The following is a 15,042-nucleotide window of genomic DNA, read 5'->3' as shown; positions in this document are numbered from 1 at the left end:
GGTTTCCCCATGGAATTCGTCCACCCCTCTAATATGGAGTCCTTTAGCCCAATATTCAACTATCATACATTGACAGTTCTAGTCCCTTAAGTTTAATTAATGTCTTTTAGCCACAAAATTAATTCTTAATTAATTATTGACTAATATTAATTAAATAATATGATTTCTCCTTTAATATATTATTCTCAAAATATATTAATAAATCATAATTACTCCTCTCTCTCCATAATTCATCCTAACAGGTTGCTTTGATGAATGCAACCCAAAAGGACCATGCACCATCAGGTCAAGTACATACCAAAATAGTTATGGACTTAAGACACTAATCCAACAGTCTCCCACTTGGATAAGTCTAATAACTATTATGCATATGACTTCAGATCCTGATCTGCAATCGTAGCTTTCAAAAGTCGCTGTCAACTTTGCTTATCAGATACGCGTCCTTTAGATAAGGGATCATATATTCCTCCATTCTAGATATCGTATAGACTAAGACATGGATTTAAATCATTCTCTTTGTCTATGTGTTGTTTCCCGATTTCCGATTTATGACTACTGACAACAGACTACAATTGAACACATCAAATTAGTCCCGGCTTGGCCAAGCGCTTAGGTGTCATCACTAAATCATCGAGGGGCCCACAGATATCGCTTTCATCCTACTTTGGATAAAAGGAACGGATAAACTTTGATTCAATGCTTGCTTGCACTCACTCACCGAATCACACACAACAATATGTTTTATGACACCAAGTTACTGGTGCGTTTACATATTATCAATGTGTAACCGATTCGCAAGATACAACTCACACATCTCGGTTTCAAGAATATAAGATGTTATCGTCTCACCAATCACTCGTGATAAAATCCATGAAGTGATCCAAGTGAGCGTGGGTTTAATCCAATGCTCAAATCATATTCATAAGCACTCATGAACGTTGCAGCAAACATTTGCTTATGTCTAATACACTTTAGACAATCCACACACCAATTCACGACAGTCTTCATTCATACCTACTTCCAACATATGAACGACTGTGGACCGTTTGAATAATTTGATTATTCTGAAATAATTTAATTATTCAGGAAGTCAAAACATGCAAAGTGAAACACAAGAATAATACTAATCCCATATGGCCCCAAACTCTGGGTATAAATAAAACATTTTATTTAATCACCATATTGATTACTCATTATTTGTTGTTTCGGGTAATCAACTTCTTACTTGAATTATAACACAATTGTCCCATGCTCTTAGCATGCACACTATCTTTACCTATGGTCCTTACTTTGTGAAATAGTATAATTGAATAACATTTTTTAATCACACTCATTTCACAATTCCTAATCCATTAGTGTAAGAATACAAAATTCTCGCCACTACTAGAATATGTTAGATTCTAACATTTTATGCAACAGTCCTTTCGTAATGTCATGGCACAAAAGTCACCATGACTCGGCCAACGAAATTACAAAATGCTCTATTGGAGATTGTTACAAGACAATTCCATAGTCATGAAGTCTCATATTCAAAGTACATTCCTTTGAATATCCTTCTTGCATAAAAGTTTCTAATCTAGACATTGATTCTCGATATCCAACTCCCAATATGGAAATATTTCCATATTTTCCATATGACAACTCATTCTAAACAGAATCTTATCTATTCATAATAATGTCAATATGGTCCATCCATGACTATACTTTCAACTGTCCACAAGCGACCAATCCTTGGCGAACCTTTGATTGTCCTTGGCAGTTGTTTAATTATTTTAGTCAAAACCGGTTCTATTTCCTTTTTCCCTCTAAATGCCCCAGACATTTTGAAAATATTAGAACGGTCAAATATTATAACATATGCAATTGATCCTATACCCGAAGCGTATGGGATGCAATTCATAATAAAAACATGATATCGTCATAATATTTCTATTTGCCGTGTTCTCAAAATTCGAACTATGAAGAGGGATGCCGTAATCATAATCGTATTTTGAGAATGAAAATAATAAATATACACTTGACTAAATACAATTAAATTTCTCGATCTAAGCTTTTAGATTGAAAACGAAGTATAACATTCTCTCCCTTAATTATAGCAAAAACATCTCTTCAACCCCTACAACCTTGCAAAGTGAAACTTTTGTTTTTCTATAATTAATATTGCCAACTTACAATACTTAAATAATAATCATGCTCCCACTAGCATGATGATTATATTCATTCCAGCATAACCCTTATGCTCCCACTAGCTTTGACACGTATTTAGGAACCAGCTAAACTTCTAGGAATCAATACTTATTGACTTCCAAAGTTCATTGTTTCTAATACGATATGCTTCGATAAGCCTTTATCTAAGCTTCTCAAAATCACACACCTTTCCTAAAACAGCTTATATATGTGTCTAAACTAATTCAGAATTTATCTTACTAAGTCCTAAATGTTCAGACTAATTGCCAAATCTCACAATTCGAACTATGAAAAGGGATGCCGCAATCATAATCGAATTTGAGAATGCAATTTACATAGTTGCTATCTCCTTAAAATCTCTCTTAGTGAAAGCGTTTCCTCACAATCATTTCCATGAAGGAGAGAAACCTTATGACACTTAGATTTTATGGTGTATGTGTTCCTATCCATGTGAATTTGCCATAACCATAATCGAAAGATAATGTTTGTGACAAATTCAAACTCTTATGGACAGAACTTGTTCATTCTTAATTTCTTGCCATATAGTAACACGAGTGCCCACCATGTCTTCCAAGTAGTTAAGCAGCTCACCCTTTCATATCAATGTACTTTTCATTTATCAAGGTGCTTGCCTTTTATGCGTTCAAATGAGAACTCATAGAACTCACATGCATAATTAACTCAATTGGAACGGCACAGAAACAAGATAGTGTCAACACGATAGGTTGTAAACCTCAAGTCGTGTGCTAGTGATGATCGATAAGGTTTATTCTTGATTAGTTCTTGAAACTTTTCAAGACATTAAGACTCCCACTGACTCCTTGACATATAAGATTCTTTTGTCAATAAACATTTCTCGACAAACAAATATTCAAGAGTTAGTGTAGCTTTTATCAAAACACTTCACAAAATTGGTCCTAGTTGGTCTTTGTCTTATCCAAGACATCACAACTTTCCAATTTCAAATGTGCAAGAATAAGAAAACCGTTTCCAAATTCCACATTTGATGAATGTTATAAACCTTCTTGAGACTTGTCACTCAATTCACAATCTTAACTCTAAGACTTGTTTTGGAACGAAGTATGATTGACTTCTTGATTTAACCATTTCTTCGATTCTTGATTCCTCTTCTCAAACATACAATTGCACTAAGACTCACTTAGACGATCAATTGAGATATGGTTCTTAATCATTAAGACCTATCATAAAACATAATAAAAAGTACTCTCCCTTCTTCTTAGAATAGAGAAACTTTTATCTTTCTGCCTACTTGATTCTTCTTATTCGTTCTGCTATTGATTGAAACTCTTTCAATCAACTCAGAATTACACTTAATCTTTATAAGTATAATCATATTTACTAAACCTTTAGTAAATCATGACGAATATCTTTGTCACTCTTTTGGTGGACTTGATCAACACACAACTTTGTGTACTCGATCTCCTAGTCCTTCACTTGACACTTTGTCAACGAATTAGTCTAATTTCCAAATATGAAATTTCTCATTCATCATGCAACCAAGTTGTATGATTCCAAGTTTCTGTCCAATTGAAACTTGGGCGATGAGAACCTTTCCCTATTTGGTAAATTCTTGACCTTTCCACAAATAGCATAAGAATCAAATCCATTATTGCTAATAATAGAAACTTACAAACATCAATTTTTCATACACGCCATTGCAAGGATAAATAAATAATATAAATTCAAAATTTATTTTATTGCGGAAAAATTCGTCCTTACAATTCAATTCAATTGAAAAACTATGTTAATACACATTTCTTAGCAATCTATTCTAACTCCAAGTAGTAGCTCAAAAAATCTAATCTTCTAGAATGCGATCGAAATCCATTTCTTCACGATTAGATTCAGCTTACTTCTTTCCTTAAGTTTCCTTTCTTTTCTTCGATCCTACAAAACATCAAATGTAATCTTATCACATCATGTATTAAGAATCTAGAATAGGAACCTAAAAGAGTTAGCTAATGGATTTTACCTAAAGTAGAGCCATACGTTTTGACTCTCCCGTCTCTTAGATCTCTTAGGTAAATAGGGCAGCTTCGTCTCCAATGCCCCTTCTCTTGGCAATAGAAGCAGATGGACTCTTTTGGAATGGCACAAGGAACTATCTCAGAATCTACCTTTTCTGGATCTCCAATGTCACCATTTTCAATGTCCATTGAAGTTTGGGAGTTTGATTCACCAGACAAATTTGCTCGATCAGCTCGCCAAATCATTGCTGATTCAGCAGCTATAAGCAAATAGGTCAAATCAATGAGGGTCACGTCATGATCCATCATATAGTACTTTCTAACGAATTCACTATATGATTCAGGAAGCGACTGAAGAACCCAGTCAACAGCCAACTTACCTGAAATCTCGACACCCAACATCCTTAACCTATCAATGTGTGACTTCATCTCTAAGACGTGTACACACATAGGTTTCCCATGTTTACTTGCCAAAAGGGCTTGAGTGAGCTTGAACTTTTCAAGCCTTCGAACTTGTAGGTTAGGGAGAATAATTGGAGGAGGTGGAGGAAGTGAAGCATGATCTCTTGTTCCTCGATCGAATCGTGGAATATCATCTTCATGTGGAAAGCTTGTTCCATGAGATTTGGGAAGACCATAATTTTCATACTTTGACATCTACAAAACGGGAGAAAATTCCAGTTAAGTTGATTAGAATCCTCGATGTGACACCCAAATGAAACATCGAGGCTAGGATCCAACACAATACTCTACAACCTAGAAGAGGGATGTCGTAATCCAGTTGCAGAATATTTGAAGGTAGGTAAATGACGATTTACCAATTTCCACCATGAAAAACGAAAAGGAAATTTAAGTTTTAAATCTATTGAAAATTCCTAGATCCTTTGAGATTCATTGAACTTTTCAATGGCATGTTTACATCTCGATATGCCCCTCGATTTGTGACTGGGATGCCGAGGATCACAAAACAGGGTGTGAATAACCATGCAAACTTACATGGTGCCCTCAATGTTACAATCACCTATTCGATGTGCCGGTTAACCACACACGCTCCACCGAACTATGACAAACAATGAGTCACCCTTTGCTACCTTTGCTTAGAACTATTTAGTGTGCCGGTTAACCACACACGCTCCACTAACGTCTTCGCAAGGGCACAAAGTGTAATTTCATGGAATTGCATCAATTCACTTTTGCCTAAAGTAACTAAGATTGGGAATTTTGTAAAAGCATTTAGTTACTTTTGTACTTCATTATACTTATAAAGGAAGGTTTCTGTCCTATCCTACCCGTTCGGCTAACGACCCTCCACTAGTCAAGAGTGCGGTGGGTAAGAGTGGATACCCATTCAATCGCCATTTTATAGGCAATTTCCTTAAACACCCCTTATAGACTAGCTTCGTGAATGAGGCCTACTAACGGTAAGACTGACTGTTTACTCATACATATATAATACTAGACTTTCAATGTTATATATAGTATAGGGTGTATTTTACACTTTTAAAATACTAGGTGGTCTAATTTAATAAATTATACTTTTAATTTAATTAAATGTAAACCAAAACTTTATGGATTTATTAAATCTCTTTTAATTATACACCTTAATTAATTAATAAAACCATGAGGGTGTGATTTGAACTTTTCAAAACAATACTAGGGTTTTAGAATTTAACATTTCTAAATTAAACTTTTAATCAACTTTTAAATTCCAAAACTTGAGGGCAAGTTTTGAAACATTTCAAAACATTAGGGTTTAACTTATTTAAATTTCAAAAACAAAACTTTTAAGTTCAAATTTAAACTATAAAACCTAAAGGGATTAATTTGAAACTTTTCCAAACTTTATCAAGAATATTCTAGATCACAAAATTCAAATAAGGCAATTAACAATTAATTGGTGGTTATCTAATTTGACCTAGTCCAAATTCTTGCAAGATAATTCACCAAATAATTCAAATAATTAAATCTAATCATATAAGGAAATAATTATTTAACTAATATGAAGTTATCTTTAATTTTGGCAAAGATAATCACCCAATATCATAAAAATCTAATTTATATCAATAAAAAACGTTTTGATAACTATCCCACAGCCAAATAAGCACAAAATCCCGATTTTCCCTCTTTCTGACTAGCTGACTCGTCGAGTCAGGCATGGACTCGGCGAGTTCACCATGGACTCGGCGAGTTCATCTATGGACTCGGCGAGTTCAGCCCCCAGAAACCCTAAATTTCGAATTTTAAGCAAGGATAATTCACAATAGCATCAAATACATCAAACAAACAGCCATGGCTCTGATACCACTGATGGGTTATGAGCAAAACATCATTCCAATGGTGTACATGCAAACCCTAATAGCTTTTGGATCTAGTTTGTCTAATGAATATGCAATTGAATATCCAAAGTTATAAACCCTAGATCTAGCATACAATTAATCATATTAATTTAAGATTGGGGTTTAGATCTTACCTTGATTGTTATGTAGCAATAACAATCTCAAATCCTCCTTTGTAATGGTTTTAGAAAGCTTAGAGTCACAAGTGTCACTCCTCTAATGGCTCAAAAACACCAAGAGCAAGAGGATGAAGAATGATAAGAGAGGAGGCACCCAAAAACGTGTAGAAAACCCTAAGGAAACTCTTCACCATGTTTTTGGTGCTCTAGGGATCTTTAAATAGTGAGGCTATTAGGGTTATCTAACAAGGAAACCCTAATTTGACTGCTTAGGCCCTAAGCAACCCATGGACTCCCTCCTTAGAGGCCTTGGACGATTTCTAATGGGTTTCCCCATGGAATTCGTCCACCCCTCTAATATGGAGTCCATTAGCCCAATATTCAACTATCATACATTGACAGTTCTAGTCCCTTAAGTTTAATTAATGTCTTTTAGCCACAAAATTAATTCTTAATTAATTATTGACTAATATTAATTAAATAATATGATTTCTCCTTTAATATATTATTCTCATAATATATTAATAAATCATAATTACTCCTCTCTCTCCATAATTCATCCTAACAAGTTGTTTTGATGAAGGCAACCCAAAAGGACCATGCACCATCAGGTCAAGTACATACCAAAATAGTTATGGACTTAGACACTAATCCAACAAATCGCACACTCGAGTTGCTGCTAACACAACTCCTCACACTAAACATATCCCAATAACAACCCTAACTAATAATTAGGGTTTAACCCACGAATAATGGCCCAAAACATAATTTACCCTATCAAGGGCAAAAGACCATTTGCGCTTCCACATATAGCCCAACAACCAAAGCCTAAAAACTCACGCGTGACCCAAGGCCCAAAATGACCCCAAAAGGTTTCTTGAGTGTGCGCCTTGTTATGCTCAACATAGAACTTGATCACGAAAGACTAATGGGGTTGCAACCCAATAAGGCCAGTGTACACTAGGTGACGCCCAACATACTCAACAGGTGCCCAAAACTCTATTATGGTCTTAATACCTTAAAACTTAACTTCCAAACTTCAGATCCAAATCTAATGAACGTCTAGAATCATAAATTTGCAAACCTTATGCCTTTGTATGGCTATAAGGAGTCCAAAATATAACTCTAAGTCTTATTCATGACCAAAGGTTTAATAGATCCACCATGCATTGTTGGGAAAGACCAAGATCCAATTTTTATGAACTACAATGCTCTTAAATGAAAGGAAATACCCCTCATTAGGTTTGTAGTTGCTCAAACTCTCAAGATCCAATGTTATGGGACCAATGATGAACAAATCTTACTATATAGCTAGATCTAACAAAATATGAATCAAGGTTGGAACTTTAGACCCCAAGAAGATGCACAAGGATGAGTAGTAGCTAGATCTAAAGGCTTGAGTGCAACACCATAATCCCAAAGATCTTCCTTCACCACCAAGAATACTAAAAAAGTCACTCTAAAGCTTCAAAACTCATATACACACTTAGGGTTTTGAAATGGAGGCTTAAAGAGGTGGAGCCTGGAGTTAAGAAAGGGTTTGAGGTCATAATGTTCTTTAAATAAGGTCCAAAACATAAAAATTATGATTTTCCATCTGCAGCAGTACGCCCAGCATAGGCAAGGAAATCCGTGATCATTTATTAAACACCTACGCCCGACGTACCTATCTCGTATGCCCAACGTATGGACCAAATTTGCAAAATTTAAGGAAATGAGCCACAAATGAAAAATACTTGGGATGTTGGTGTTACAACATCATATTTTGTTTTTATGTGAATTTTAGTTCTGTTAAAGCATTATACTTTAAAAAGGGGTCATTTGATAAATTTTGAACAGAATGAACAATTTTAATCAAAAGTGGCTATTATGTAAATTCTTCACAAAAGTGATATTTTTTTATTATTTGTTAACATATTTCATAATACTTATAAAAAAGACTTCTGAAAAACAAAGTAATTTATCTTGGGCCTATTATAAAAAAAATCATTTAATTTAATTTTGAATGTGTATATACTGTTGATTTTCTAAAAAAACCATGAAAATATGATTATAAAGTTACATAACAACTTTTTTTAAATAGCAAATCTAACATACTTCTAAACTATTCTTTAAATCTACTTATGTCTACGACGAGACTTGAACCATCAACCTCAAAGAGAGAAGACAACATCAGATACCGCTGGACTAAAAGCCTTTGGTATCTTACATAACTTAAAAAATGATTTCACCTATTTATTGAAACAATCATTATAAAATAAAGTTACATAACAATCACATAAATCTCTTACATAATAGTTTTTTGAAAATAATTAATTAATAGTTATATTTTTTAACTAATAAAATTCGTTTAATTTATAACAGTCGTGGTTCCTATCGTGTTATAACCTGGTCCACAAAAAATATATTGAGAAAATAAACTAATCTCTCCATTTTATATAACTTAATTTTGCCCGGAATTTGACCGTGGAGAAAACCATAACCATTGTATGATCCATATAAATATTAAAACTTTATGAAGCCTGGTATTACTATTAATCATAGTTTGCAAAAACTATTTTTAAGGATAACTAGATATTTTTTCCGTAAATATATCAATATTTCGCTCTTAGATGTAAATAAAAATAAATAATAATAATAAAAATAAAAAAAAAACCTTAGCTTTTATTTGTAAAACAAATCATCTTTTAATAAGATTTTACAATCCCAATAACTCATAGTGTTGGTAACACCTATTGCCATATCTTCTTATTAGAAGATGGCATTAAATAACTCGGTCTACTTCATCTGTTCTAGGCTCTCTTCTCTAGGCTGACGATAACAAGTTCCACAACATGAATTTATTTGAAATCGCAATAAAACGAACAAAAACTACGAATTATAACATTATTATCACAAACACCCATCGGACCATAGATCTCGAAAACATTTATTCTGGGAGACGACGTACAGAACTAGATGAACTTATTTGAAATGGAAATAAAACAAACACTATGGATTATAACCTTATTATCACAAAGACCTATCAGACCATAGATCTCGAAAGCCTTTATTCGGGAAGACGACATACGGAACTAGATGGAGATGCTGTTCGGAACACCTCTTCCGGTCACCCCGGGACCGGAAAATGGCTTAAGAAGCTGGTACGGAACCAACCCAGCTCCACTTCGGTTGCGCAATTTGGGATCGACGTTCCTCGAGTCTATGATTTCTTCCAGCTTTTCCAAACTACCACGGAACTCCTCAAAAGCCGTCTTGATAGTTGGCTCTGCCGCCCATGCTGGCTCTATATATCCACCGATATACTCCTCGTCCGGTGAATGACTTGATAGAACATCAAGAAGAGACATGACTTTTATAGCTTGGATTTGGGAAGGGGAACATTTCAACAACGCATCCTCAGGTCTGTTTATGAACGACTGCCACTCTTCTTCTGTTGGGTCTTCGTTTGGCATCTTGGTTCTTGCCATCGTTGGCCTGTTCGGGAAGTAACCCGCGAAATCATATTGTCCGAAGTTGACAGCTGAATGATGGCCAGAGCCCACCCACATGATCGTTGAAACAATTCCGATCAAATCTTCTTGGGTTTTGAGTTGTGGCCACCATGGTTCGTCTTTCTTGTCTCCGTGTCCAACTGTTCGAATTTCATCCCACCATTGTGTAAGCTCTACATCAGATTCAACAAGATTTGCTTTTGGGTAGTAGTGGTTGACGTAAGAGGTAGCCCATTGTTTGATTGCATCCCAAAGGAGTAAACCGTCATTTGCATATGGGTAGTCCTCGATCGTTAGTTTTACACCATGTGGTGAATTTGGATCTTCAACAGCCATGCCCCTATAAGATACAACATAACCAGAGATATTATGTCATGCAAAACCGTTGATTATTTTATGTTAACAGAGAGAGATTGCATGCATGCATAAATGGTACCTGCTAATTAGGTCAGCTGGAAGGGACTCGTGATCAAAACGCCATTGTTGATCATATGCGTCAGAGCAAATTTGCATGGAATATTTCCCAGGAGAGAATGTCGACTCTATGATACCACCGGCGTTAATGAGAGCTAGACGCGCTAAAGAGTTGATCTGCATGGTGTATCGGAAATGAGGAAGGAGTAGTCGCCGGATTGGATGCATTTGGCTAAGATGACGGTTGGTAGCAATTATGTAAGGCTCCATCACACAATGAGTTCTTAGCCTACAATAACAAAAAACCATCCCAAATCAAATCATTCATTCCACTACTTCGACTGAAAAACATATAAACATAAACATGTACATGTACAGTAATAACACTGGAAAAACGGGACCTACCAATGGCTAACAAATTGGTGATAAGCAGAATCATGAGAAAGGACATGAGCCTTGGCCATCTTCCATAGCCAAGATCCAGTGGCATCCCAGGCGGGAGTGTAGACATGCTTCCACTGTGGCTTGTCATCGGATGGTGGTCGGGTCAACTCAATAGCTAGTGGTCGCAAAGTTCCGGTGGGAGTAAGAAACATTAAAGTTCTTGAACCATAAAGAGTTGTCCCATTGAGCTCTCTTGTTTTGTTGACGTATGGAAGTAGCAGATCATTGTAATCCAACATGAACAGTTTCTTTTCAGCCAAAGCCTACAAAAAACATGATTATAATGAATTATTTCTTTAAAAAGACATTAAATTTCCATTTTATGTTTTGAATTACCTGCTCAAGAGTCATGAAACCTTTGATTTCTTGCTCGACGATCTCCGTGGTGATTGCTGATTCCGGTGGCCCATAAACTTGATGGTCCAGTTTACTCATCAATGGCCACTCCGTCACCAACTGTATGCTATATGGATTGAGACCCGCAAGCATTTGTCGACAAAATTCCTCATCACGAAACCACGAGAACGTGTCACCTACGATTAGAACATCAATCAATATACAAAACCCAAAAGCTAAAAAAAAAACGAGATAAAAATTAAGATCAAATCTTACGATCGATGGTTTCAGGGGTCTCGAATTGGATCACAGCGTCTGCGGTATCAACAGCACCTTTGACAAGTCTTGGCAAAATAGTTTTAAGTCCATTGTCAGGAGGAGGAACATTAACACCTTCATCGTAGAGCATATCTATGGTCCTGAATAAAGGAAACCCTTTGTCTTTGTCTGTAATAATGGCGTCTAAAGTGGGTACAACTGCGTGGAGTACAGAGTACAATGCCCTCGCTCCAAAGTTCGCCATCTTTATCTCTGAGAAATCTTCATCGCTAGGGACATAGAATGGGAGCAAAGTTCTCGTCTCCGATAAGGGATCTGTATATTGCTTTTGGTATTTAACTATTCATGTATGCAGGAATCCAATAGTGTTTAAAGGAAATAAGTTCGTACCTTTTGTAGACATTGGCCGACCAGTACGACACCGCCTAGGGTAAGGATGATCGTTGCCGCCCAGCACCGGCCGCGCTAAACTTAAGCTCTGATCAGGATCTCCAAGATCGTCGTAAACATCATAATCGTAAATCCTATCAGAAGATTTACGCTCTCCTTGCCCATTCCCACGAAGAGATTCCATATCCTTCTCTCTCAACGACTTTAGGCCTTCTGGCGTTTCCGATGGAAGATAAGACTATAATTACAAACGGACTAATGATCAGAACCGAACATCAATGGCGCTAATAATTGAACAGTGACAGGAGGTAAATTAGAGTGAGATTAACCTTGTCAGTGAAGAAGATTCTCTTCTCGGGGTTATCATGCTTGGAAGCAACCCAAGATTCACAGGTGAAGGTGATATCGTTGTTAAGAACAATCTTCTTGAAGAACATCTTCTTGCTGTATTCATTTTCCACAAGAATAGCTCCGATCTCACCAAAATCCTCAGGGACGTCAAAATCACATTTGTATGTGTAGACGTTAATGTCAAAATCTAGCGCATCGTATCTTGCATACGCCTTCACTGTCTTCTGCTTGCCATTTGCTGTATCAAAATCAACTCCATTTTTTACACCTTATTCTAAATGAAAATGATCTTAAACTTTCATATTTTTCGCATTAAAATTATCGAAAATTATAGATTAGAATATGTAAAAGCTGACAGGTTTTTGACATTGGTGATCGGTTTGAAACTGCGAAGTATAAATCTCTAATGTAACGAAAAGATAGGTAAGAAGATTGGGTATATAAATTATCGGTATCACAATTTTCCATATAGGGCTGATTAAAAGAATGAAAATGATTTAGGAAAATGTATGACTTATCGTCAAGCATCTTTCTAGGATAGTATATATAAATAAATTTTGTAGAATTTTTATCCTTTTAAAATTTCTTTTAATTGCCATTTGGTAAAAATATAACTATAAGAATATATGCAAATTTAAAAATAAAACTGAATATCGTGATATTAATTAATTTTTTTCATGTATTTGACAAATAGTATTTGATGTAAGTTATAATGTTTATTAATATAAAATTAAAATGAATATACTATGTCTTGAAAATATAGATTAATGGAAGTACTGTCAAATAAGAATTGTTAAGTATTGCACTTCTATATGTTAAAGTTTCTCTCTATTGTAGTTTTTTTGGTAGAGAATTTTAAACTTTACATATCAGATCCGATGTCTCGTACTTCTTTATAAATTAATATTTAAGATATTAACTATTAAAAATAATTATGAGGCAATGAGATAAATGGGTAAGGAAAGATAACCATGACGCGCCTCAAGGCGTACCATGATGTGAGGCGTAATATAGTCGTTACGACAACGTTTAAGTCGGGTTTGTTAAACGTGACGTCCAAATAACATGTCAATGCGCCTTATCACGTTTGGTACAAGTTTTTTTCAAAGCGCGGGTTTTTTTTTGTTTTTTTATCGGCCCTAAAATAATTGAGCTTTTATTAACTTTTTGATACTAGATATTAATATAACACCTCTAAAAACTTTATATATTTGATAAATTTCTATAATTATATATAATTTATCTTTTTTACTTTATATAAAATAGTCATGCTTTTAAAAACGTCAATGTTTATATCGGCTTAATTTTAACCTTGCTGTCAAGCTCACACCTCACATTATTTAGAACTTTGGTTGAAAAAGATAACAAGGAGGAAAAATAAAAGCTTATGTAAAGCCGATGTGACAGTAGGTCGAATGGATTCGATGAAAAAGACTCCATTATCTCTAAATGTTTTAATTTTATTATTAAGTCATTAAAGAACCCAAAGATCAAGTAGATAAGGTTGTACTTACGATCAAGTACATGATTGTTTGAATAATAATTAATTTTGCAATTTTTGTAAATTCCATTTGATCAGTTTCTTTTCAAGTTGTTTGGAATGTAATTTTTTTTTTATAATAAAACCTATTTCTAATATATATATATATATATATATATATATATATATATATATATATATATATATATATATATATATATATATATATATACCAAATTATAAGTATCTTATTTTGATTTTGAAATCACGCAACATCATTAGGAAGTAAAAAAGTTGGTATACATACGGTCAAGGTCATTGGAAACTAGCTCAAGCAAGAGGGACATCCCTAAAAGATCAGAGATTCCATCAACAACGCCACCAATACCTACTCCGGCGATAGCAGAGCTCACGGTTGGTTGGATGGTGATAACACCTTTGACGTTGGTCTTGTTAAGAAACGGAATGTTTATGGCTTTTATTTTGCCAACTGAGGTGGATCGAGTGCGAGTGGCATTGGATTTCTTGGTGGTGGTTGGCTGGCGGAGAATGGCAGGGGAGTAGGCAGAGGAAGAGGAATGGGTGGTGTAATCACCGGTGACAAATGGCTTATGCAGTGGAAGTAGTTTGCTAAGAGTGTAAGTCGGGTTGATCTGAGTATTCAACATGTTTTCTTTAGTTTCCTTCTCCACGTTAGTCACTCTTGGTTGTATGATTTTGGGGTTTGAAGTGTACCTTCTATTTATAGTAAACAACTTGTGCTATTTTTCTGAGATAATCTAGTACAAGAAAAATAAAAGTTTTCTTTCTTTTTATTTTATTTTACTTTATTTTATTTTAAGATAGGTTGGTACTATTTATAGAAAAAAACTCGTGCTATTTTCATTAGATGATCTGGTATTCTGGTACGAAATGAAAAACATGTAAATAAAATATTGAATTTAACATTTGTTTGTTAGTAATTATTGTCACCACCCATGTCAAGACCATATAAGTCATAAGAAAAGATGGGTGATTTTTTTTATTAAATATATAGGACAATTTGGAAAAAAGTCTTTCAAAAAATAGGTTTGTTTCAATGTGTGCCACCACACCCTAAATCCGGAGGGACATGAAAATCGCATTTGTATGTGTAGATGTCCATGACAAAATCTACTGCATCATAACTTTCATGTATTTCATCTAAAAATTACTATTAGATGTAAGTTACACCCCGTATATTTC

At 34.8% G+C, this 15,042-nt stretch overlaps 1 protein-coding gene across 1 annotated transcript; it reads right to left on the bottom strand.

Moving 5' to 3' along the window:
- Positions 1–9,535: 9,535 nt before the first annotated feature.
- On the bottom strand, positions 9,536–14,515 carry LOC145119179 (lipoxygenase 2, chloroplastic-like). Its single transcript, XM_079054802.1, has 8 exons — positions 14,126–14,515; positions 12,317–12,576; positions 11,988–12,225; positions 11,595–11,912; positions 11,319–11,515; positions 10,944–11,245; positions 10,561–10,827; positions 9,536–10,464 (listed from the first exon to the last, which is right to left on the bottom strand). The coding sequence occupies exons 1-8, from the start codon at positions 14,484–14,486 to the stop codon at positions 9,705–9,707; spliced, it is 2,703 nt and encodes a 900-aa protein (XP_078910928.1). The 5' UTR covers positions 14,487–14,515; the 3' UTR covers positions 9,536–9,704.
- Positions 14,516–15,042: the final 527 nt, after the last annotated feature.

The sequence above is a fragment of the Lactuca virosa genome, chromosome 6 (assembly GCF_052849685.1).
Source record: "Lactuca virosa cultivar CGN04683 chromosome 6, Lactuca_virosa_CGN04683_v6, whole genome shotgun sequence".
Lineage (NCBI taxonomy): Eukaryota > Viridiplantae > Streptophyta > Magnoliopsida > Asterales > Asteraceae > Lactuca > Lactuca virosa.
This window is presented reverse-complemented; position numbering and strand designations above follow the sequence as displayed.

Bases quoted from the DNA above. Each gene is read 5' to 3' on its own strand.
- LOC145119179 (XM_079054802.1), bottom strand. From the start codon at position 14,486: ATGTTGAATACTCAGATCAACCCGACTTACACTCTTAGCAAACTACTT. The intron at 12,577-14,125 runs GTATGTATACCA...ATTTTGATACAG, and splicing joins AGTTTCCAATGACCTTGACC to CAAATGGCAAGCAGAAGACA. The intron at 11,913-11,987 runs GTACGAACTTAT...AGCAATATACAG, and splicing joins TCGGCCAATGTCTACAAAAG to ATCCCTTATCGGAGACGAGA.